This window comes from Myxine glutinosa, chromosome 10 (genome assembly GCF_964187855.1).
Source record: "Myxine glutinosa chromosome 10, kmMyxGlut1.1, whole genome shotgun sequence".
In the NCBI taxonomy this organism is placed as follows: Eukaryota; Metazoa; Chordata; class Myxini; order Myxiniformes; family Myxinidae; genus Myxine; species Myxine glutinosa.
In genome coordinates, this window is record NC_136270.1 from 118,606,328 (window position 1) to 118,633,139 (window position 26,812).

General features: G+C 40.4%; 1 protein-coding gene across 4 annotated transcripts in view; it reads right to left on the reverse strand.

The window, feature by feature from the left end:
* LOC137433829 (BCL2/adenovirus E1B 19 kDa protein-interacting protein 2) overlaps positions 1 to 26,812 on the reverse strand; it is a 73,612-nt gene that overhangs the window by 20,870 nt on the left and 25,930 nt on the right. For all 4 annotated transcript variants that reach the window (XM_068126214.2, XM_068126213.2, XM_068126215.2 and 1 more), the window contains 5 exons: positions 23,899 to 23,966; positions 21,936 to 22,136; positions 17,685 to 17,843; positions 15,445 to 15,547; positions 13,499 to 13,630 (listed from right to left, as the gene is read on the reverse strand). In XM_068126214.2, coding sequence (XP_067982315.2) covers positions 13,499 to 13,630; positions 15,445 to 15,547; positions 17,685 to 17,843; positions 21,936 to 22,136; positions 23,899 to 23,966 — 663 coding nt within the window. The remainder of the gene's footprint in view (positions 1 to 13,498; positions 13,631 to 15,444; positions 15,548 to 17,684; positions 17,844 to 21,935; positions 22,137 to 23,898; positions 23,967 to 26,812) is intronic.

Genomic DNA, 26,812 nt, shown 5'->3' on the forward strand with positions numbered 1-26,812 from the left:
TTCTTCTGGAAAATGTTTGAGAGTGTCTATTTGTATATTGGAACACAAGAGGTTGAAGTGGTTGATTATGTCTCTGCTACATCTGAAATGATGAAATTTACACTATATTCGTTTAGTGATAGAATGGGTAAGGGGTCTGTTGAACGTTTTATTCCTGATATGTCAATGGGTACAAACGCAGACCCTGGTTATAGTCAAAGGAAGGCAATGTATAATGATGAAACAAAAGCAGAGAATAGTTTTACCGTAGCAGTACCCCTTAACGGTATATTTGGATTTTGTGATTATGACAAAGTTTTGTATGGTCTTAAAATTAGATTTCAACTACAAAGGAATGATAATGTAAATAGATTGCTTTTTGGGACTGCTAATGCTTTTGGTGATAATAATAAATTTGTTATTAATGATTTGTGTTGGTATATTAGTGAATATACTCCTAATCTTAAAACGGAAGAGATGTTGAATAGAAGACTTAACTCAAAGAAACCGCTAAATGTATCATACCTTAAAAGAAGATGTCACCACGTTAAACTGGAACACACTACCTACACTTGGAATTTAGATGTTCTGTAAGGAAAGCCACGATACCCATGGCTCATTTTTAAGAAACCAGATGGAGATAGTGCGACTGATAAGAATAATGCGCTGAGTGATAATGCTAAGGTGAAACAACTTCGGGTTTCTCTTGATGGCACATTTTACCCGCGAGATAGATTGGAAATTGATTGGGAAAAAAATGATTATGCGGAAGCCCACAAGTCTTACCAAAAGGTGTGTGAAAGCAATGGTAATCAAGAGCCCATTTTGGATATGACTGCATTTCAAAAACTGTATACAATCTATGCAATTGACCTGAGTTCTCAAAAGGAAACTATAAAGTCTAATGGAGTGGATACTTCTCTATACATTGAAAGGGGGGAGAGTGAAGAAGTTGATACATATTGTTTGCTTTTGGAAGAAACAAAATTGCAGATTAATACAGATAATGGTGTTATGATTAATATCACATAGATTTTTCTAATAAATAAATGAGTGCTAAAGTATCAGCTGATGTATATGTTAATAAAATCAATCTTGATAAACTATCGTCTTGTATTCAAAATCAAAAGCCTTGTATTATTAATGTGAATACAATTCAAAGAAAAGGAGCAGTAAGAATTGATGTTTTGCTCACAAGAGAGGAGGTGAAAACACTAAATGATACTGGCTCACTTAAATTTAAAATATCAAAACCTATGTTAAAGAAATATTCAATAATAGAGACGAGAGGAGGATTTCTCCCATTTCTAATTCCTTTATTTGCTGGATTAAGTGCGGCGGGAGCATTGACGGGTGGTATTTCAGCAGCGGTAAAAACTGCTAACGAAAGGAAGGCACAAGTAAAAGCTCAAAAAGAATTGGAAAGACCTAACAAGAAGTTGGAGAAAGAAATGCTTGTGGTTGTGGAAGTGGTATAATTGTAGATTTTACTGAAAAGCTTGAAAGCCTACCTGATAAAGCAAGATTGTTAGTTGGAGATATGCTTTCTTCTATCGCACAGGCAGGTGTTAAACTAACTAAAAGGGGTAATGGATTATATCTTTCTCATAAATAAATGAAATGGTTTAAACAATTTGGAAAGAATACAACGTCAAATATAGAACTTGCTAAGTATTGTAAAAAAACAAAAAATTGATAATGTGGTTATTTGTATGAGAGATGAATTAACAAAGTTGTCCAAGAATACAAAGAATATTATTATGAATTTAGACACACAGAATGGTTCTCATTGGGTTTGTATTCATAATAGTCAGGATAAATATTATTTTGATAGTTATGGTGTACCACCACCTGTTGAAGTAATACAATTCTTACAGAATGGTGTTTATCAAACATTTCAAGTTCAAAAAAATAATTCTAAATGTTGTGGTCAATTATGTTAATATGTATTATTTCAACTAAACAATAATGAAAATTTTTATGTCATTTTAAATCTAATATAAATGACTTATGTCAGAAAAGATGGTTCTATCTTTGGAGAATCCCCTCAGGATATTGATTTATCAAATTATTATACAAAGGCACAGGCTGAACAACAAAAATATAATATAACAAAAAATATTAATATGAAAAATACTTATAAATTCATCAATTATCCAAGCCCCACCGATGCTAATGACGTAATTAGATTTAATGATTTATTGCAATATATATCTTTAAATAAAACAGCACGTTTTCTTAAACAAGTAAAATTTACAACCACAACACCTGGTTATACAGACCATACACCTTTCCTCATTAAATTTAACTTTCTGCTTACAATTGAATTTTATAAAGAAGGACATGTAGTTAATATGCGAATAGATAAGTGGGGGTATGATATGCCTGATTTAGGGTATAATTGGTCTTTTTCAATTAACTTAGAAGACCTACATGATTTTAATCAGTCTCGTAAAGAAGAATATTATCCACTTGGTGAGGATAAGGAGTTATGTGGAAGTACAATTAGCAAACAACAAATACATGATTTCAAGAATAGAAAATCATATGACAGCAAAACAATAGTTTATATGACAAAGAAGGAAGGTAATGAGATAAAGATAGAAAGACGAGGAATACAAACCGATTTGGTAGTGGGAAGATGGGGTGGTATTACCTGTCATAATATTAATCTCACATATATTTCTGATACATAAATGGCAGGAAGAAGACTACAAGAGAATTATAATTTTTATATTCAGGGATACCTACAAGAAAAGGGCGCTCGGTTTTACATACCTTATGAATTGGAACATATACATGGGAATTTTGTAATTAAGAACTGGCCTTATACTGATATTGCTAAACCCACAAATGGAGACTTGATTAAAATATTAAATAAAAATGAACTTCTCAAAGTTATGACACATAAAACCCTTTTAGAAATCATCAACAAATCTTATTGGTATCCTATTATGAGAAAAATAATTACAGATACAAGAATATCTCAAAATCCAGATGAATATATGACTATATGTATGATATTCTTTGGGGCTCAAACTCAAGGGTAGCAAGGGATGAGGAAGGAGTTGAAGAAGAGAGGGAGGAAAAGGAGGGAAAAAAGAGAGAAGGAGGAAAGAGAGAAAAGAGAGAAGGAAGAGAGTGAGAAGGAGAAGAGGGAGGAAAGAGAGAGGGAGGAAAAATATAAAAAGATGGAAATCAGTGAGATTAATAAAAGATTGAAGGTATTACAGCAAATAAATCAAACAACGCACTGAGGAGGAAAATAAAGAAATGAAAAGTCTAATGGAAATATTATTTTCAAGAATAACTGTTCCATCATTTTCAGGGGAGGAGATTTAAACGAGAAAGTGGGGATAAAGAAGAAGAAGGAAAAGATTATGTGGTTGATGATGTTGGTGTTATTGACTTTAGTTAGTTTTATTTGTAAATAAATGGAAAAGAGAGTGAAGGCATTCCTTAGGATTCTTTATGTTTTAAAAATCAAGATAGAAATGTATATGTTGAAAACCAAAAAGGTTTTCATACTCTGTAGGAATTTTTCTCATAAATAAATGAGTTATTGTTTTAAGTGTAAAAAGAAAACTAATACCAAAAATGTATCGTATGTTAAAGGTATAAATAATAGAGTTTATGAAAAGGGGATATGTTTAGTGTGTGGCTCTAAAAAGTGTCAATTCATTTCTAAGCATAAAAGTGGGGGAGAGAGACAAAAGTTGTCAGGGAGTAAATTTACAACAGCTGGAATTCCAGGGGAATTACACCTTCCTGGGTATTCTTTCTGTGGTCCAGGAACAAACTTGGATAAAAGATTAGATGAGGCTGACAATCCTAAACCTTGGTCTAAACCTATAAATAGGGTTGATGAAGTGTGTATGAAGCATGATATTGCTTATGGGAATACCACTACATTGACTGAAAAACATAAAGCCGACAGAGAAATGTTGTATAATTTGTCTGATACAAAATCCAACGCTGAGAGAGAAAGTTGAAATGTTTATCGTGAAAAAATTGATAAGTGCTAAATTGAGGTTGGGACTTGGGGTTGGTAATCCAGGTGTTTCACCCTCAAAAAACGATTAAGCTCTGATGATGACATCAAAACTGAGGAGCTTTTGGCTAATGAATTACATTGACCAGTAATCACAAAGTTTAAAAGAAGGAAGGTTTATTCTAAAGGACCACATCTAGTCCGCTGATTTAATTGAACTAAATAATGATAAGGGACAGAAGTATGCTTTAACCGTTATTGATTTGAGGAGTAGATATGCTTGGGTTGCTCCTTTGAAAAACAATAGGGGTAATACTCTTATGTTAGCTTTCAGTGGAATATTTAGTAAAAGTAAAAGAAAACCAAAGAAGTTATGGACTGATGAGGGAACAGAGTTCAGAGTTCGTTCAGAACAGAGTTCAGTTCAGACAGAACAGAGTTTAGACCATAACAAAATAATTATAAAATCTCTTAAGGGGGAGGGTATTAAATTATACAGCACCTTTAATGAAGGAAAGGCAGTTGTTATTGAGCATTTTAATTGCACTTTGAAAGAGAGACTATATAAAAAAATTCACACAACTCGGTTCTCAACAATGGGTACCTATAATTCATGACATTATAGATAATTACAATAATACAGTTCATTCATCAACAAAATCAAAACCATTGGAAACATTTACAAAATTAGAATATGAAAAGAAGATTAATTTGAGAAAACCCAAGTTCAAAGTTGGTGATATCTATCTATAATTCCATTAATCTCTGTGTGTATGTGTGTTTGTATGTGTGTTTGTATGTGTGTATGTTTGTCTGTGACCGCTGTTTCTCGACAACTACCGGTCCGATATACTTGAAACTTGCCAGGTATATTGCTGGGGACCCGAGGATGTGCCTTTTCAAGGTTTGAAATTAATCGGACAAGTACTTACCGAGCTATGGCGATTTAGCCGTTCGCCGTTCGCTTTGGCGTTGCGAATGGACCAAACCATTGCATGTAAATAGAGGGGGGGGGGTTCTGTGGTCGTTGCGAATGGACCAAACCATTCATGTAAATAGAGGGGGGGGGGGGGGGTTCTGTGGTCGTTACTGCCACGTGGTTTCAAAGTTTTTTTTTGTTGTTGTTGTTTGCACGCATGTTTTTTTGCACCCACGTACGGGCACGCCCTAGGATGTTTACACACACACACCCCTACACAAATTTTTTTTTTTTTTTTTTTTTGGCAAGGAACGGGCACCCACGTACGGGCACGTCCTAGCTTATATATAGTACGGGCATGCCCTAGTCTATCTATAATTCCATTAATCTCTGTGTGTATGTGTGTTTGTATGTGTGTATGTGTGTATGTGTGTATGTGTGTATGTTTGTCTGTGACCGCTGTTTCTCGACAACTACCGGTCCGATATACTTGAAACTTGCCAGGTATATTGCTGGGGACCCGAGGATGTGCCTTTTCAAGGTTTGAAATTAATCGGACAAGTAGTTACCGAGCTATGGCGATTTCTTTACCAAACACTGCAAGCCGTTCGCTTTGGACCAAACCATTGCATGTAAATAGAGGGGGGGGTTCTGTGGTCGTTGCGAATGGACCAAACCATTCATGTAAATAGAGGGGGGGGGGGGTTCTGTGGTCGTTACTGCCACGTGGTTTCAAAGTTTTTTTTTGTTGTTGTTGTTTGCACGCATGTTTTTTTGCACCCACGTACGGGCACGCCCTAGGATGTTTACACACACACACCCCTACACAAATTTTTTTTTTTTTTTTTTTTTGGCAAGGAACGGGCACCCACGTACGGGCACGTCCTAGCTTATATATAGTACGGGCATGCCCTAGTTGTAAGAATATACAGATGGAAAAGCCATTTTGAGAAAGGTTATACAAGGAGATGGACTAATGAATTATTTAAAATCGTTGATGTAATGGATACAGTCCCTTGGACTTATAAATTATATGATTTAAATGGAAGAAATCTTGGGATCATGAAATGAAAAAAAATTGAAAAAGAAATTGAAAAAAATATAGTAAATATTTTTTGAAAAAATGGTGAAAAAATGTTGAAAAATAATTTTGAAAAAGATTCTGAAAAAAATTTGGAAAAAATATGGAAGATTTAAAAAAAAAAATTTGGAAAAAAATTGGAAAAATGTTTGAATATATATTTTTTTAAATTTGCAAAAAAAAAGAAAAAATTTGGGAAAAAATGAAAAATAAATTTTAAAAAAAACAAAAACATTTTTACTTTAAGCACAAATATATAGATAAAAGGGAAGTGATTCTACCTGGGTATTTGAAAAAACATTTTTACTTTAAGCATAAATATATAGATTTTTGCATACTGAATCGAGGCTCGTGAAAGAGCTAACATTTATTTCACAAACAAATCAACCAGACAAACAAAATATATAAAAAGAGGGAGCGGAAGACAAGATGGGGAGAGAAGGGGAAGCACACATACATAACATTTGAGAGCAGTGATATGTGTGGGAGGGAGAGGGCGTGGGGGGAGGAGGCATGGGAAGGGGGGGGGGGGGGTGGGAGAAGTATAAAACACAAGGACACCAAGGACATCCAGGACAGAAGTTGGTATTTAAAAAAATTGGATTTGGGGTGAAATTAGCGGGGGTAGAAAAGATCAAGGTTTTGGATGGGGGAAGATAAGAGATGGTGGTGAACAGCTGTTTTAAAGACCTGGAGGGTGAAGTGGGATTGAAGAGAGTGAGGGAGTTTGTTCCAGAGGTGGGAGAAAAGAGGAATGAAGGAGTGAAGGTGAGCAGAGAGCCTTGATTTTGGCAGTTTAACCATAAGAGGGTTGCAGGCAGATCTTGTGCGACCTGTAGGAACATTTGGGGGACAGAGCCCAGAGAGAGCTGGGGGGGCAAGGCCAGAGAGGAGTCGGTAGAAGACGGAAAGACCACCAACCTGCCTGCGGTGAGTGAGTGAAAGGCCCTTGGAGTTAGCTTCATCGCGGGAGATTCCAATGATTCTGAACGCTTTGGTTTCAACAGCGTGAAGACAAGCTAGGTGTGAGGCAGGAGCACCAGCCCAGAGGGGAGAGCAGTATTCCATTGAGCTGCGGATGAAAGCCTTGTATGTGGTGAGGAGCTCAGGTGTGCCAAGGAAGGACTTCGCACGACGGAGGATGCCCAGTCGGTGACTGGCTTTGGAGGCCAGATTTGAAATGTGGTTTTCCCAGGAAATATCATGGCAGATAGTGAGACCCAAAAGCTTGAGTGACAGAACTTCTTGGAGAGGATTATTCAGAAAGTGGATGGGAGGGTTGTCCAGTCGGTCTTTTCGGAGAGACATCGTAAGAGTGTGAGATTTGTCAGGATTGAAAGACATGTTCCACTTGTTTGCCCAGTCTGTGATTTTGTCCAGGTCTGCAGAGAGTGAGGAGGCTGCAGACTGCCGATCTGAGGGATGAGGAATAGAGCGACAGAGAGTAGAGTCATCAGCAAAGAGATAGCGAGGATTTTCAAGAGAGTCAGAGAGATCATTGATGAAGACCAGAGAAAGCACAGGGCCCAGAACACTACCTTGGGGAACTCCAGCCTGAACAGGAAGAGGAGATGAGAGAAACCCATTCAGGGCCACATGTTGACTATGACTAGAGAGGAAGTCTGCCAGCCATGCATGGAGATTTCCATGGATACCAAAGGAGGAGAGTTTGGTGAGCAGAGCGGGGTGCCAGACCGTATCGAAGGCACGTGATATGTCAAGGGAGACAGCTCTAATTTCCTGTTTGGCATTGAGGACCTCCATCCATTGTTGAGAAAGCAGAAGCAGCATGTCCAGAGTAGAGTGACCAGGTCTGAAACCAAATTGATGATCAGAGATCAAGCCATTGGAGAAGAGGAAAGATTTCATATCTGAAGCAATGATGGATTCCATGACTTTGCTGAAAATTGGGAGAAGGCTGATTGGTCTGTAATTGCTAGGATCTGTTTTTGCACCTTTTTTGTGCAAAGCGGTGATGTTGGCTGATTTCCAAGCAGATGGCAGATGACCTTGAGCAAAAGAGAGGGTGAAGGGAAGTGAAGATAAAAGGGAAGTGATTCTACCCGGATATTTGAAAAACCATTTTTACTTTAAGCGAAAAAATATCTATAAATTACGAGATTTTCATCAAGAAAATTTTATTTTAAGCGAAAAAGTATCTATAAATTACGAGATTTTCATCAAGTTTTTTACTATATAAATATGGTGGATACAACGTATTGCGACGTTTATAATCATGAACATAAGCGTGCTTTGACACGTCATCTAAAAACAAAAAAGCATAGCCGAAATGCTGGAGAATTACCTCCAGAGTCTAATGTTATACACTGTGATGTTTGCTCAAAGGATGTCTCAAAGGTCTGGTATAACAAACACCTTACAATAAAAAAGTATAGACAAAGTGTTGGAGAACTGCCTCCGGTGTCTAATGTTATACACTGTGATGTCTGCAATAAGGACATTAAAAAGGGAGGCTTTAAGTCTCACCTTCAATCATGCAAACACAAGAAGAATGAAGAGACTGTTGGATACTCTATTAAAAACTCTGATGGAGTATTTAAGGGACATATTAAGATAAAGTTTTTTGAGTTTGGAACTCCAGGACCAAAATCAATAGCTGAGGCGATTGAGATGGTTAAACCTGCTGTTGAAACACTTGTAAAAGATACGTTGACTGAGATGAATGCTTTAAAGTTTTATATGGGAGTAAAAATGGGTATGGTAAAAGATGGTGTTGAAGAAACTCCCTATATGAGAACAGACCCTCACTTTATCACATCATTCCAAGATTTCTTATCATCAGGTGTTTGTGGTGAACTTGTAAAACAGGAGCATGATGTAGATAATACTGTGGTGGGCAGTGGATATAGTATTAGTAAAATCATTTTCTTAGATATACACATTCTGAAATCAGACCCTCTTAAAGCTTCTTCTTACATTGATTTACCGAGGGTTATAAAACTTTAAAAAGCAGTTGTTAATATTCAAAACAAAGATAATAAATGTTTCCTATGGTCTGTTCTCGCTCACCTACATCCCCCAAATTGGAAACCTGAGAGTATCACATTATAAGAAATATGAGAATACGTGAAATGTTAAAGGTTTAAAGTTTCCTATGTCATTGATTGATATTCTAAAATTTGAGAAAATGAATAATCTATCTATTAATGTATATGGATTAACGGATACAAACAAAGTTCAGATATTAAAAATTTCTGATTTGTATACTGAATCGAGGCTCGTGAAAGAGCTAAGATTTACTTCACAAACAAATCAACCAGACAAACAAAATATATAAAAAGAGGGAGCAGAAGACAAGATGGGGAGAGAAGGGGAAGCACACAAACAAACGATAATATAAATAATGAAACATATTGACCTTCTCTACTTTGCTTCGAAAGGAAAATCACATTATGCTTACATCAAAAATTTATCAAGATTAATCACTTCACAAGTAATCAATAAAAAATGTAAAACATATCCATGTAAGTGATGTCTCAACTTCTTTCAAACAAAAAAACGATTAGATCAACATTCAAAATACTGTAGTGATCATAAGTCCACCGTAATTAATATGCCAAAAGTAGGTTCAAACATATCATTTAAAGATTTCAACAAGACGAAAAACTTCCATTCGTGATATATGCTGACTTTGAAAGTCTCCTTGAAAAAATAGATACTGCTTCTCCAGACCCTAAAGGGTCTTACACGAGTAAATATCAAAAACATACTCCTTGTGGTTTCTGTTATTATATCAAATCATCCGTTGGTGATGAATACAACAAGTTAGAGGAGTATAGAGGCTCAAATGCCCCAGAGGAGTTTGTGAAACGACTAGAAAGAGACTGTGTTCGATTAACCAAGATAATGAGAGAAACCAATAAACCAATGTCCTTAACAAAAGAAGAAGAAACAGAATTTGGGCAGCCAAAGGCTGTCTGTCATATTTGTGAGGAGAAAATTGGTGAAGGTCTGAAGGTTAGAGATCATTGTCATCTCACTGGTAAATATAGAGGTCCGGCTCATCAAAGTTGTAATATTAATTATAAACTCCCCTCTTTCATTCCAGTCTTTCTTCACAACAACGCACATTATGATACGCATCTATTTATTAATGAACATTCAAAGACTTCTGGAGACATTTCTGCAATTCCTAACACAGATCAGAAATACATTTCATTCCCCAAAAAAATTCAAACACACACAGACCAACGGCTCTCTCATATAGTAGATATTCGAGCACATAAAAACTACACCAAATGGTTTATCATTACCTTGGTAATGTAAGGAACCATGACAAGAGGTTGTGTAACATTGCCTATGTTGGAGTTCCACTTTTCCCTGTCCCGAGAAATGAATTTAAACAAAGAAATTCAGTCAGGATGCCAGTGATGATTCACCTACTTTTCACGAAAAACACCCTCTTTGCTTTTCCAATCAGAAAACATTGTAGAATCATTATTTTGCTAATAGTTTCTCCCACAATCCCAACTGTGGGAGGAAGTCACAATGAAGGTAAAGCCATTTTGAAGGAAACCGGTTATACAAGGACGACCACATGCCGACTGTCATATCAATCAATTTCTTCTGAAGCACCTTTACTTTTGAAGAAAATTATCAAAACACTTTACAAAAAAAAATAGGGCAACTAAAATGTGTTGTGATGACAAGAAACAAGTTACAAGATAAAATCAAACCTTTTCGTTTTGTCGCTTATTGGATGGTTGATGGTGGATGATGGACAGTGCTGCTTACCGGCACGGCAGCATTTGGCACCCATCCTGATAGGATATTGGAGGACATTCTCTTTTAACTGCTCTAATCCATATGATGATACTTCTGGAATAACACTTGCTTGGGAATTCAAGAATTGGGATCCATCGACGATAAAAGAATGGCAGCATTTGTCCAAGTCGGCATGTGTAACTCGAAGTAGAGCTTGGAGGTGATGTTGTTTTGAGCGATACCGTTTGTGCTGCTGAAGTGTAATGGTTGTGGTGCTGGAAGGATTTTCTGGAGGAGGGATGCCCAGTTGCTGCAGTGCCTTCTGTAAAGAGTACGCATTGCAGCAACGGACCGACGGTGTGACAGGAAACGGATGTTGATCTGAGATTGTCATGAGCAAATTAGAGCAGCTCTGTCTTGGGTGGAGTTGAGCTCCTTAAATCTAAAACAACAGCATGTTAATATAACACCTTTCATGGTGTACATTTCAAGACTGGAAATCTCTCTTTTGCAGCTCCCCTTTCTGCTGATCTGGAAAGGATAAGATATACTTGTCTAACACTTGCAATATATCTGTCAATCCAGGCGCATTTCATGCACTCACCCTATCTCTGCCAAAGGATCATCAAACAAACCCACCTATCTGCACGTACATCCGCAATCAACCACTGGAAGAAGTTCAGCATCTAAAACTTCTAGGCCTTACCATCAGCTATTATCTCTTCTAGAAAGACCATATAATCAAAGCTAGCCTTCGAAGCCAACCGTAGACAGGGCATCCTCAGTAATGCAAAATCCTTCCTCCGTTTATCTGAACTTCTAAACCAACAATGCTGCAGGTAGCCCTGGGTTACATGTTACCAGTGGCAGTCAAGAAAGAGACTGTGACCTGACTTGTGTGCTCAGTCTGCGATTCAGTATCTTTTCTGAGTCCATACCGTACACACTAGCTTGATTTCCTTCAAGAGCTCTTTATTTATAAAAAAAAAATAACCACCTTTAGAGGCCATTTTTCCCTGCAAAGCGGGGGTTGGCCTTTTTCGGGAACCGTGGTTGTTGTTGTTTTTTGGTCCCCTTTTTGAAGCAATGTTTTACGGCCAGATGCCCTTCCTGACGCCAACCCTTTTTGCCGCCTTTAACGACAAACAGGGAATTACCAGTGAACTGGTACTCAATTAGCCGACCTCGGAAGGATGACAGGCTGAGTCAACCCGCCTGGCGTTAATTCAGCGATCGACCGGGATTCGAACCCAGGATCCTAGGATCCTAAGCCGGCACCCTAGCCGCTAGCCCAACACCAGGGTTAATTCATTAACACCAGGGTTATCTTTATTTGATATTTCATTTTACTATCCCCAAACACAATGCCAAAAACAAAGTGTAAATTCACTGCAGAACTAAAGGCAAAATTCCCATGTCTTCGCCGTGATCAAGAAGAATGGGAAGACGAGTACTTGGTATTTAGAGCTGGTAACTACGTCTCTGTGGCAAATAAAGGTGCTATTAATTTAGAATCTCATATGGACTCGGACAAGTACAATATTTCCAGTAATAATTCAGGATTTCGACTGGAAGAATGCTGCTTTGCAGTCGAAATTAATCGAGGTTTGGAACACGCCTAATGCAACTGCCGATACAATTGCTCGATACGTAAAGAAAACTTGGTGTCCTCTTTTTTTCGGAGTGTCTCTCTCTGGAGTGTCCTCTTTTTTTTGGAATGTCTCTCTCTGGAGTGTCCTCTTTTTTCGGAGTGTCCTCTTTTTTCGGAGTGTCCTCTTTTTTCGGAGTGTCCTCTTTTTTCGGAGTGTCCTCTTTTTTCAGAGTGTCTCTCTGGAGTGTCCTCTTTTTTTCAGAGTGTCTCTCTCTGGAGTGTCCTCTTTTTTCAGAGTGTCTCTCTCTGGAGTGTCCTCTTTTTTCGGAGTCTCTCTCTCTGAAGTGTCCTCTTTTTTCAGAGTCTCTCTCTCTGGAGTGTCCTCTTTTTTTCGGAGTGTCTCTGGAGTGTCTCTCTCTGGAGTGTCCTCTTTTTTCGGAGTGTCCTCTTTTTTCGGAGTGTCCTCTTTTTTCGGAGTGTCCTCTTTTTTCGGAGTGTCCTCTTTTTTCAGAGTGTCTCTCTAGAGTGTCCTCTTTTTTTCAGAGTGTCTCTCTCTGGAGTGTCCTCTTTTTTCGGAGTCTCTCTCTCTGAAGTGTCCTCTTTTTTCAGAGTCTCTCTCTCTGGAGTGTCCTCTTTTTTTCGGAGTGTCTCTGGAGTGTCTCTCTCTGGAGTGTCCTCTTTTTTCGGAGTGTCTCTCTGGAGTGTCCTCTTTTTTTGAAAGTTCAAATATGGTAACCCGAATCATAATATATACTTATACCAAGTTTGGTTTAAAAAAAAATCCCATCACTGGTTCACAAGTAACAGAAATTTTACCTAACGGGACCTCTGACCTTTGACCTCTTGATCCCATAATCTAATCAGTTCATCTTTGTATCATTATACATATACCAGGTTTGACTTGGATACTTTGAGCAGTTCTTAAGTCATCACAGTAACGAAAATCTATCATGGATGTACAGACATAGCCAGACAGACAACCCAAAAACATAATGCCTCCGGTGACTTTGTCAGCGAAGGCATAAAACAAAAAGTGCCCGTAATTGCATTTTTGCCCGTAAACAAAGGCAATGCTCAGAAACACAATGCAAGGGTCGAAAATAAACTTCCCATGTCCTTTTTCTCAAGATTGGGTGGAGATAGGTGTTCTATGAACTCTCCAATTAGGAACAGTTAGAAAGGAATCATGCACCCCAACCATGTCAAACACACCTTCTGTCAATCATTTGATAGCATCGCTTGAGCCAGCCAAGGCCTGGCATGCGACGCCTTGGAGTGGCGCCGTTCAGGTAGACAATCAAGTAGTCCTCAGCCACTAGAAGTTCCAGGGTGCTCACGACAAACCTGAGCAGAAGGAGAGGCAGAGAAATGTAACAATGGAAGGGAAAAATAAATAAATAAAAGAGGTGATAATCTTAATTTGAAGAACCAAAGGGGGAAAAATAGGGCAGCTGGGATCATACTAAAGTACTAAACAAAGACGGTTGGGGATCTTAAACCAAGCAAGATAACGGTCCAACATATTAGGGCCGACTATGCCTTGCAGAGATTATGCTGCCATTTTAAAATAATCACAATATCCCACCGTTATCACTAGAAAGTGCGATCCCATCTCAAACCCATTATGCAAACTTAGAGCTATGGGCTTTTATCTCGATGAATGGACAATGGCACAGACACCTTTACTAGGTTTCCTCATGGAGACAAATTATATATTCCATGGTTAAATATAGTATTGGAAATAATTATGGAGGCCATGCAGTCAAAGGGTGTCCAGTGCAGGGTGTCATTCCTTTACTGTAAAAATTAATAAATACAGACTACTGTCACGTGTTGAAAATTCAAATTATGATTCATAGACAACTCACCTGTAAGAAAGGAATATGACACAGCAAAGCTGATAAAAGTGCAGGTTGTCATAGTATATCCAGTAACGATAAAGCAAACCCAGAAAATGGTACCCAGGACCGAAATACCACAAGACAAACAGGTAGAAATGAAAAGTGAAGGATACTCTACGACAAAGCCAAAACTGTCAAAAGGTGATGCTAAGTATCTGAGGACGTGTTTTTATGTGAAAGATGGTTTTGTACAAATCGAATAAATAAATTACAAGAAAGTCAGATTTCCCCCCTCACCCTCCACCCACTAATCCCAGGTTTTGAGTTTTACACAACAGCTTATCGCACCTGCTAAGGCAAATCTGTATGTTATAGTGTTTAAACGTCTAGGAGACACCCCCCCCCCCCCCCCCCCCACCCATAAGACATAAAACGGATTTATATAAACAGGGACCGAGAAGATGGACGGGGGTGTTGGAAAAGGACTAGTTAAGGGGAGATGTGGGTGGAAAATACAATCTGAGACTTAAACACCAATTTGCAAAACATAGCACATCCCGTTTAACCATGAGGTGAGCGAGGTATGGAATAGAGTGTCTGGGGAACACTAAATTGATCGAGCTACCCTTTTCAGGGAAGAGTTAGAGCTGGACTCATAAAAATTATGCTTGATTGCCCATATTGCATATATTGCTGCCTTCGGAACCCGTTGATTGCGTCGTCATCCATCAAACATGGCACAAAACTTGGGTGGGGATCGGAGGGATAAATGAATAAAAGCCGGGAAAGCCGCAGCTCTGGAGGTGTGCTTACACATTTCTAAATTACGTGTTGATTTGGAAAATATGATGATGCATTCAGTCTCGGTTGCATGTAATATATCCTATGTTGAGACACATGGCTAATGTGAGCATCTTCGTCGATAAGCGTGTGTGAATATCGCTGGGTACGTAGGGGAAGCGGTAGGAGGATGAGGTTGGGATCTCCCTGTGGCAGAGATTTTAAAAAATATTTATCTTAATTTATGACAAGTATTTTTTTTTTTTAGTAGAATTCGGAAAGGACACCGCTGTTAGAAAACCTTCTGGGTTGGCTGTTTTGTTACCGAAATAATGCTGATATGCACTTGCTGCTGTTTCACCCCAATTACACGACCACACCCCCTCACAAAATAGCCTCGGGCGATACATGCAAATGGATTTTTGGCCAAATTGTTGCTGGGTTTTCTCGTTTTAAGTGGGAAGGACTTGGGAGAGTATCACAATTATTCTTTAATGTCAGCATACACAATGGTTTCCATTATGGTAAGCAGCTTACAGGAAGAGGTTCTCCATAATGTAGTGATACTCTGGACCAGAGCCTTCAGGCAGGTAGCAGGCTGCAAATACGATGATGGCATTGAGGCCATCGCCATAGTAACCTGAAATGAAGGGTACGGGGTGTTGCGGGTACCGCATGAGCATCCTCCAGTACAATCTATAAAATTGAGGGAATCCAGCAATGTAACAAGAGAGAGAATTGCAACTATAACAACAGCCATTAATAATGCAATAAAAGCTTCTTTCCCCTTTTACAGGTGTCCTCATGTAGGCCTCAAATTACGAGGGTCGGTACAAAGGTAATACCTTTGCATCATTTGCAGTTTTACAGGTGTCCTCATGTAGGCCTCAAATTACGAGGGTCGGTACGAAAGTAATACCTTTGCATCATTTGCAGTTTTACAGGTGTCCTCATGTAGGCCTCAAATTACGAGGGTCGGTACGAAAGTAATACCTTTGCATCATTTGCAGTTTTACAGGTGTCCTCATGTAGGCCTCAAATTACGAGGGTCGGTACGTAAGTAATACCTTTGCATCATTTGCAGTTTTACTGGTGTCCTCATGTAGGCCTCAAATTACGAGGGTCAGTACGAAAGTAATACCTTTGCATCATTTGCAGTTTTACAGGTGTCCTCATGTAGGCCTCAAAGTACGACGGTCGGTACGAAAGTAATACCTTTGCATCATTTGCAGTTTTACAGGTGTCCTCATATATATATATATATATATAATAACCACCTTTAGAGGCCATTTTTCCCCGCAAAGCGGGGGTTGGCCTTCTCGGGCACCGTGGTTGTTGTTGTTTTTGTTGGTCCCCTTTTTAAAGCAATGTTTTACGGCAGGATGCCTTTCCTGACGCCAACCCTTTTTGCCGCCTTTAACGACAAACAGGGAATTACCAGTGAACTGGTACTCAACTCAATTAGCCGACCTCGGAAGGATGACAGGCTGAGTCAACCCCCCTGGCGTTAATTCAGCGATCGACCGGGATTCGAACCCAGGATCCTAGGATCCTAAGCCGGCACCCTAGCCGCTAGCCCAACACCAGGGTCTCAGGTGTCCTCATGTAGGCCTCAAATTACGAGGGTCGGTACGAAAGTAATACCTTTGCATCATTTGCAGTTTTACAGGTGTCCTCATGGAGGCCTCAAATTACGAGGGTCGGTACGAAAGTAATACCCCTTGTTTTTCAGTTCGTAACCAAAGCAACATAGCAACGCAAGATCACAATGAAAGGCTCGTATTCACCCCCCTCCCCCCACCACTTTTAAGTCGAGCGACAATGTGATCGATCACATTATAGCATCACACCACCATTTCAAAATGGCTGCCCCCGAGATGTGCGTACGAAGCAGAGAGCAGTTATTGAATTTCCTACTGCGGAAGAGGTTCCTGCAGCGGATATTCAAAGCTGTTTAAAGAATGTGTATGGAGACGACTACCATTGATGTGAGCACTGTTAGACGTTGGGCAAAGCGTTTGAAGAGCAGGCAAACTGATACCGAGGACAAACATCGAATTGGTCGGCCTAAAACACAGTGCCAACAAAAAACAAGAGTCAGATTGATGTGCTCATTAAAGTGTATTGCAGTTGACGGAGACAATGTGGAAAAATAACTTCATATTTGCCGCATATGTGAGCATATTCCCTGTAATTACCTCCGCCACTAAAGGTGGATGGAGGCTATGTTTTCACCCCTGTCTGTCTGTTTGTTTGTCTGTGAACAAGATATCTCAAAAGGTTGTGGATGGATTCAGATGAAATTTGGTGGACAGGTTGGGTGTGCGACCAGGACGAAATGACTAGATTTTGGTGAAGTTCCGGATCCGGATCTGGATCTGAGAATTTTTAAAGTGATTCTTCACCATTGAGTGATCGGACCAAAAACGATATGTAGCACAATATTTCAAAAAGTTGTGGACGAATGCCAAAACTTGGTGGATGAGTTGGGTGAGTGACAAGAACAAGCCGATTAGCTTTTGGTTCAGGTCAGAATCCAGATCCGGCCTATCAGTGGGATACAAAACGTAAACTGTTCAGCCAGACAGAGGTATGTGCTCTACCGAGTGCCGTTCTAGTCGGAATTGTATTTGGTGAGAAATAAAACAAGAGGCATTACTTTCGTACCGACCCCCGTACTTCTGCTCTTTATTGCACAAATCCATAACCGGATCTCTGCTTTGTCGCAAACAAGTTCGCGTGCACTTATTGTTTTTGATGGTTATGCGGCGTCTCACCACCGTGAGAGACAACACGCTTGTATGGTTCAATAGCCAGCATGTCAATGCGGTGCTCTTGCTCTCCAACCAGTACGGATCGCCAGCGCCTCAGGTCACGTCGCTCTTCCTCCGCGGTGTACTCTGGCAGCATTCCGTCATTGTGCAGGGGCGTGTCATCTGTTTCCCGAGCAAACAACAGGGAACAAAAGAACTATTGTATTCAAATATTAATCTTTTTAAAATGGGGTAATTGTGCTGACAATGAGAGGCCATGGTGGTCAAGCACAGCCATTACATTTGTTTCCGCCAGACAATTAAACTCTGCATCTCTTCCAATCAGTCTCAGCAATCAACAAAACCAACAAATCCATAAAAGGCACTCGCTAGAAAGTTAAAATTTTAATGGGATTATGCAATCACAAAAGAGCTTGTGCATTATGATGTCATCTATTACCAAAACGAACAGTTACATTGAACTTTTTTTGGATACCCAAGTCAAGGCGCATATAAGAGCTAACACATGGAACACACAAAGGAGCAGGTGGCAAGGGGGGATGAGAGAGGGAAGCACAACAGTAGGGAACTGGAACATCAGGATATCTGTGAAAGGGAGAGGGCTCGGGCGGGGTACACAGGATAAACAAGATGGATGCTACAGGGACTTTCAGGAAAGAAAACGGAATTTGAAGGAGGTGGATGTGGGGTAGATTAACGGGGGTACAACAGATCATGGTTTTGGATGGCGAAAGACAAGATGGCGGTGAACAGCTGTTTTAATGACCTGGATGGAAGAGTGGGATTTAAGAGAGTGTGGGAGTTTGTTCCAGAAAATAAGAGTAAGAGAGGCAGGAAAAAAGAGGAATGAAAGAGTAAAGGTGAGCAGAGAGTCTTTATTTTGGCAGTTTAACCATAAGAGGGTTGCTGGCAGATCTTACGCATCCTGCAAAAACATTAGGGGCACAGAGCACAGACAGAGCTAGGCCAGGGAGAAGTCGGTAGAAGACAGAAAGTCCACCAACCTGCCTGCGGTGAGAGAAAGAAAAGCCCTCAGAATCAGCTTCATTGCGGGAGATTCCAATGATTTTGAAAGCTTTGGTTTTTCCAGCGTAAAGCAGAGCTTGGTGTGAGGCAGGAGCATGAGCCCAGAGTGGAGAGCAGTACTCCATTGACCTGCGGATGAAAGCTTTGTATGTGGTGAGGAGCTTAGAAGTGCCAAGAAAAGACTTCGCACAACAGAGGATGCCCAGACGGCGACTGGCTTTGGAGGCCAGCTTGGAAATGTGGTTTTCCCAGGAAAGATCATGGCAGCTAGTGAGACCCAAAAGCTTGAGTGGTAGAACTTCTTCGAGAAAATTGTTGATAAAGTAGATGGGAAGGTTTTCCAGACGGTTTTTTCAGAGAGATATAGTGTTACGGATTCGGCACTAATTGTTGTTGTTATTATTATTATTGTTGGTTCTAAGTATTATGGTTATTGTGGTTTAAGGGAAAGGGTTATTGTGGTTAAAAGGTTTAAAAGCGCTCACGATAAAAATGATACCGGAAATCGGATCGGGAACCGGAAGACGTCGAGCGAGGAGGAAGAGGGCGTGAGGAAGGTGTGGAAAGACGCGTCTGTAGAAGCTCCGTACCTAGCGTGGTCGAGCGTACATCGCGAGTGAACTTTGAGTCCTTGAAAGGAATCTCCAGCGCTTGGTGTTATCGCTGGAATAGTGAAAAAGCCTGCAAAGACAGGAAAAGGCGTGAGATTACGAAGAATCCTCGCCTAGAGGCTGCGGCTCGAGTAAGAGCCGTCCGCCATTTTGCCTCGCGCGCTGCGTTCACCGAAAAAGGTTTTGGTATGCGCCAACTTTTCTCACCCTCCGGCCATCTGCCGGGGATGTGTGTGTGCGACAGCGGCGTTTGAAGAATACACTGCGGTTCGCTGGTTGACCGGTGAATGTGCACGTCTGGATCGCGTCTTTGGGATTTCTCTTTCCACCGCCAGTTTGCTGTTGGTTGGGGACCACGTGACGGTCCCCGCCGTGCCTACACCTCCTTACTCGCCCCATCACCTCTTCGCCTCATCCCCTCGGAGTTATAGAGACATTGAGGAGTGTTCGGTTCCATTCACTGGGAGAGCAGTGAGTTTATGTTACTTAACAAGATGGTAGATATTATTGTTGTTGTTATTGTTAAGATATTTGTTATAGTTGTTTTGTTAAGATATAGTTGTTAAGATATTGATTGTATGGTTGATTGCCACCATTGTTGTATGGTTCTTCTTGTGTGCTTTTTAATATATTATTTGTTTGTTGACAACCATCGGTGTGGTTTCATTATTGATTTGATTGTTCATTTGATGGTTTCATTGATGGTTTCATTATAGATTGATTTCAACAAAGAATAACATATCTTTCTGCCGGGGGTCCTCTCGGGGTTCGGAGGTTTACCGAGACCAGGGGATAGGGGAGGACCCCGTAACAATAGTGAGAGTGTGAGATTTGACAGGATTGAAAGACATGTTCCACTTGCTCAACTTGAATGTGCACGTCTGGATTTTATTTGTAACTTGTTTGTGATTTTATCCAGGTCTGCAGAGAGTGAAGAGGCTGCAGACTGCCGATCTGAGGGATGCGATATGGAGCGACAGAGGGTGGAGTCATCAGCAAAGAGATAGAGAGGATTTTCCAGAGAGTCAGAGAGATCATTGATGAAGATTAGAAAAAGCACAGGCCCCAGAACACTGCCTTGGGGAACTCCAGCCTGAACAGGAAGGGGAGATGAGAGAATTTCATTGAGAACCACACGTGGACTATGACAGGAGAGGAAGTCCACGAGCCATGAGTGGAGATTGCCATGGATACCATAAAAGGAGAGTTTGGTGAGCAGGGTGGGGTGCCAGACCATTATAATCGAAGGCACAAGACATGTCAAGGGAGACAGCTCTGATCTCCTGTCTGGTATTGAAGACCTCCATCCATTGTTGAGAAAGCAGAGGCAGCATGTCCAGTGTGGAGTATCCTGGTCTGAATCCAAATTGGTGATCTGAGATTAAGCCATTGGAGAAGGGGAAAGATTTAATGTCAGAAGTGATGATGGATTGCATGACCTTGCTGATGATTGGGAGATTGGTGAAAGAGTGAATATAACAGAGAAAGGATGTGATAGAGCAGCAGAGCAGGATTTTAGGACCCATGAACTGATGCCGTCTGGTCCAGTTGCAGAATCGGAATCAAGGTTTGACAGAAACTTCTCCACGTTGTCAGGAGAGATGGACACAGAAAACGATTGCAAATGCAGCTGGGTGTGACTAGGTAAGATGCGTACAGTGAGCGATAGGTTTGGGACACAAGATTTGGAGGCAAACAGAGTTGAGGGATTCAGCTTTTTCACATGTGGAGTCAGCTGTGTAGCCATTTTAGGTAAGGGGGGGGATGGAAGGGAACAAACACCAGAAACAGATTTGACCAGACACCACCAGGATTTGGAGGAGGGAGGCAAGTTTGAAAGTTCAGTCTTGAGAGTGGAGAGATATTGTTTCCTGGCTCTCCTGACGGTGGACACACACTTGTTACGAGCTTTGTGAAAGGAAATGAGATTTCCTTCCGTTGGATTTGCCTTCCAGGAGGCGAAGGCAAGTTGTTTCATGGCAACTGCCTCACCACAAGATTCAGTGTACCATGAGAGGCAGTCGAGATGGGAGACCAGTCCAGATGATTGATGGCTGCTTGAAGACCATGCCAGTCGGCCTGAGTGAAATACCAGACTCGTCGACGCTGAGGAGGCTCTCTTAGAATGGCCAGAGAGATGTCTACTTTAACAAGCAAATTATCAGATGAACGATTTGGAGCAGAATGAAAACACCAGACATTTTCAGGGAAGTTAGTCATAACCAAATCCAGAAGAGATGATGTACCGTTGAATGAGATCCGCATTGGGAAGTTGACAGATTGCATCAGCCCAAATGAGAAGTCCTTTTTGTTTAAAAAAAAAAAGTCCTTTTGTCGCAGTGTTTAACAGACTCGATTGACAAAATTCATAAAAACAATGGGATGCGATAGTAAAAAAACAGACTATATCCGAGATATTTTAGTCCCGAGGGCCAAAGGGATTGGGATTATGGTTTATCACTGTGGAGTACGATTATTTTTCCCTTCTATTAAATATTATAATCATACCTTGGTGAATGTATATTTTCCTACCTTCACAGCCAATTTTGAATCCAAGCCAATGAGCCCTCATTATTTTCACAGGAAACCCATCTCTTCTGTACCAATCTATTATTACCTTCCCACTCCAAGTCGTGGGAGGTTCCCAGATAGTCAAGCGAATCCGTGTCGTCTGGTGTTTCCAGGTCATCCACGTCGAAGTCGGGTGTGTCCCCATCTGAGACGAGGGAGCCCTCACTGCGATCCAGCGACAAGCTGAGTGATGGCGCCACCAGTTTTTTCCTTTGACGTTTGCCCTGCTGTTCAGTGCCGGCCTCACCTGGTAGCATTGGTAAGATACATTGGTGCAAATTAACAATCGTGGATAAAGGACGTGTATGGACAGCTCAATTAATAAAAGCTAGACAATTACATTATTCAATATCTACATCTAGTGCAAGAGAAAACTAAAGAGTTCACAGAACATCTCACCACATGCAGACCTGCGAAACAAGAACATGGGTGCGGTCTACGAGCGGCAAATTTGATTGTTCGTGCCGACGTAAAATGCCGTAAAATTTTGTCAACGTACTGCTAAACGGAAGGGGTTTTGAATATTCTAAAATAGTCAGGTTCACTATGTTAACAAATATAATTTAGTTCCAAATTTTGGGAGATTAGCAAACCTGTACATTTTTGGAATCATCAGAGCATGGGGAATCCGAAAATCAATGTTGGCATTTGCAGACACCTGCATTGCCGCCATTTTTGATTTTCAAAATGGCCGCCATAAAATACATATTTTGCGCGATCTCGGCTTCTAGTCAACCTAGAAACTTAATCAAATATGCTAATCCTATGTTTTCTCGGTCAAGGAATCCAATAAAGGCCTCAAAATAGTGCTCAGGATTATAGAAAAGCAATTTTAAAAGGTAAATTGAAAACCATTGTCTTGATATTTGTGATGTAACTGTATTACATAATACATGATATTGCAAGTCCTTTGAAGTTATAGGTATGGGTTTATAAAGCAAGAAAGCAGCCTTGTTAGTATCAGATTGAACTATAAGTCCTATACACAGGATCTACGAGGTCTATACCGTTCAGGAATATGCTTTTACAGATCTTCATCACTGTCCTGAGTGTCATTTTCGCAAAGGTGTCTACGCAAATGTAAACATTAATATTTGGATTCCTCGTGCTCTGAATATTCCAAAAATGTATAGTTTTGCTAATCTCCAAAACTTTTGAACGAAAAAACATAGTGAACCTGACTAAAAAGGAGATTTGATTTCTGCAGTGTTCAAGTATATAATTCAATGGAAATAAAATAAAGAATTTAAAGGTCGTGGAAAAAAAAACATTCCGGAAGTTTACCGTCGATGAGGATCCGATAGTATAAAACAGGGTACAAGAAGTCTATGTGAATACACGTGCTGATCGTTTGTCTATCAAGTAAACTAGTGAGCCACAAGTGACCCCACAAGCAGACGCGTCCGCCATTTTACACCACATTATTTAACATGTTACATTAGCTCTTCATGCCTGGTGTTTGTGCCCTCTATGACATCCTTATGCTTCCTGTTTGGAATGATTTTCAATATTGTTTGACTGCCAGAGACAGGAAGACAGAGTAAAACAATTATCTCACTCCTCTCCGCGCATGCGCAATCAGCCCGAATGCAGAGCCAAAGTAACGCTAAACTACAGGTTCGTTTTCTGATTAGAGTTCAAAATGAATGAATGAATGAATGAAATGAATGATTAGAGTGATTAGAGTTCAAAATATAACATTCAATTGAAATAAAGGTGTTCCTCGATCATAAACTGACGATTGTGGACAGACAGACAGAAGTGAACCAATTGCTTAACCCCACTTTTCATTTCGCGTGCGCAAGGTAATAACCAAGTACAGTATTCGGAACGTACCAAATACAATTTCTACAGAAAGCTTTGACGAGTTTGCAGAATGTGTTTTAAAAAAAAGAAAAAAAAAAATCATTAAGTAATTAAGTAAAATAAATAAAAGTAAAAAATAGGGAGCAGAGTCAAAGCTGCCATTAGTTGTGTGAGAAATCTGTGGAAGAACGTGGTACTTTTACCAGATTCATTTTGTCTGTCTTCCTCGGAACTTCCAATGTATCCCTGCATTCCAGACTCGTTCAACGGCCTGAAAGAAAAAACAAACCCATGTCAGTCCATGGTGTGCAAAGAAAAACAAGCATGCTGTGCATGGCAGGAGGTTCCCAAAGTCGGTGTTTTGCGTCATTACGTTTGAGATTTCCAGTGGGATTCTGGTGCAAAAGGATTCCAATGCAGGTACGGGATCGGCAGTCTAACAACTAAGATAGCAACCTGGTGTTAAGGATCTTCCAAGAACAGCAGCTCACTTGCTACATGCAGTCCATGCAGGAATGTTGGAATTTTCTCAAGGTGCCAGTGATAACTCGCCGACTCTTAGTGATGGACACTCTGGGATATTTAACGTCCACCAACTAATGCTGACAGATAGGATGCCCAGTTTAACATCTATCCGATGAACGACACACACATTGATGAATCACCCTACTTGTGAAACACCTGCCGGGATTCAAACCCAGGATAGACCGCTCAAATAAGTAAGTGGGCACGCCCCCCATCCAGTAGGATGGGGGGGGGCGTGATTATAAATTTTTCATACGACTAATCCATAAAACAAATCTGTTCATGGTAATGATACTGCATGAGGATGAGGGCAATGCATCTGCACACTCGATGACCTTCGCGGATTTCGTTAACTTTGACATGCTACAAGGAATATGATGTCCTCCTTAATTTTAAGTGCAAGCAGTAGGGGTAATGCCCAGGCAAGGCTGAGCAAGGATGAAAATTTAATAAGCAAAGGAAAGTATTTGTAATCCGATTATGAGGAAGCAAACGCCAAATGCATCCACGCGTCCACAAATGAAAGAGGTCCAAGGGCAAAAGAGAAGAGGTTTGAGATTTGATATGAAAACGAACAGCGAAAGTCTTCCTAGAACCTCCAAACAGGTTTAAACGATTGTGAAGTCGATGGCATGCTATCGCAAATCGCCATGCTTCCCACCTAAATAAAAAATGAATGATGGGAAAAAGCTCCAACAGGAATAACCCAATATTAAATTTGGAGTTTTAAAAATTCCCATTTCGACCCCTGTCCGACTCCCCACCCCGTGGGACATAACCCGGGTGAAAATCCAAAAAAAGAACGTTACATATTTCATGCGTCCCCCAGAGTTGATCCCACACACAAAGATTCATTTTAAAATGTGCCCATAATTACATTTTTTGCCCTTTGACCTTTTGACTCCACCTTAGGGGTTTTTTAATGGGATATGGCCTGCCACAAAGCCTTTAAGGCTACTCGAGTTTGGGCTACAAGGGGGCATGAGGCCAAAAATCATACTGCTCTCGCATCATCATGCCATGTGGTGATCGTAACTACCAATATCTACTTATATACAAAACAGACGGATGGACAGATAGAGACAGACAGACACAGACGGAGCAGATTACAACACCCCCAACACCCCCCCCCGCCACCCCCCTAGTTTTTTTTCATAAAAAAAATAATACACGAATTAGTCAGGTTCACTGTTTTTTCGTTCAAAATTTTTGGAGATGAGCAAAACTATACATTTTTGGAATATATAGAGCATGAGGAATCCAAAAATTAATGTTGGCATTTGCGTAGACACCTGCATGGCCGCCATTTTCGATTTTCAAAATGGCCGCCATAAAATACATAATTTGTGCTATCTCGGCTTCTAGTCAACCTAGAATCTTATTTAAATATGCTAATCCTATGTTTTCTGGGTCAAGAAAACCATTGGTCGGATCATTAGACTTCTAATCCTAACACTTGCTTCACTGTTAGGACTTTCAAGATGACGCTCAGGACAGTGATGAAGATCTGTGAAAGCATATTCCTGAACGGTATAGACCTAGTAGATCCTGTGTTTAGGACTTATACGAAGTAGTTCAATCTGATACTAACAAGGCTGCTTTCTTGCTTTATAAACCCATACCTATAACTTCAAAGGACTTGCAATATCATGTATTATGTAATACAGTTATATTACGAATAAAGACGATGGTTTTCAATTACCTTTGTTTGTTGCTTTTCTATAATCCTGAGCACTATTTTGAGGCCTTTATTGGATTCCTTGACCCAGAAAACATAGGATTAGCATATTTAATTAAGTTTCCCGGTTGACTAGAAGCCGAGATAGCACAAAATATGTATTTTATGGTGGCCATTTTGAAAACCCAAAATGGCGGCCATGCAGGTGTCTGTCAAATGCCAACATTGATTTTCGGATTCCCCATGCTCTGATGATTCCAAAAATGTACAGGTTTGCTAATCTCCCAAAATTTTGAACGAAATTATATTTGTTAACATAGTGAACCTGACTGACTAAGTGGAAGACGGAGGGGTGGAGAGAGGTTACGAAGACAGCCAGCCATACATCATGCATGGCGGCATTAAGGTAATGGGTACACGCTGTAGACACGAGATACTTGGAGAGGTATAAAGGTATCTCGACATCTGCATCATGACGTTTCGCTGTATATGGATTCTGCAACTGGACCTGACGGCATCAGCCCACGGGTCCTAAAATCCTGTTCTTCCGCTCTTTCACTCCCTCTCTCTGTTCTCTTCACCCTCTCTTTTGCTCAAGATCAACTGCCATCTGCTTGGAAATCAGCCAACATCACCGCTTTGCAAAAAAGAGGTGCAAAAACAGATCCTAGCAACTACAGACCAATCAGCCTTCTCCAAATTATCAGCAAAGTCATAGAATCCATCATTGCTTCGGATATGAAATCTTTCCTCTTCTCCAATGGCTTGATCTCTGATCATCAATTTGGTTTCAGACCAGGTCACTCTACTCTGGACATGCTGCTTCTGCTGTCTCAACAATGGATGGAGGTCCTCAATGCCAAACAGGAAATTAGAGCTGTCTCCCTCGACATATCACGTGGCTTCGATACGGT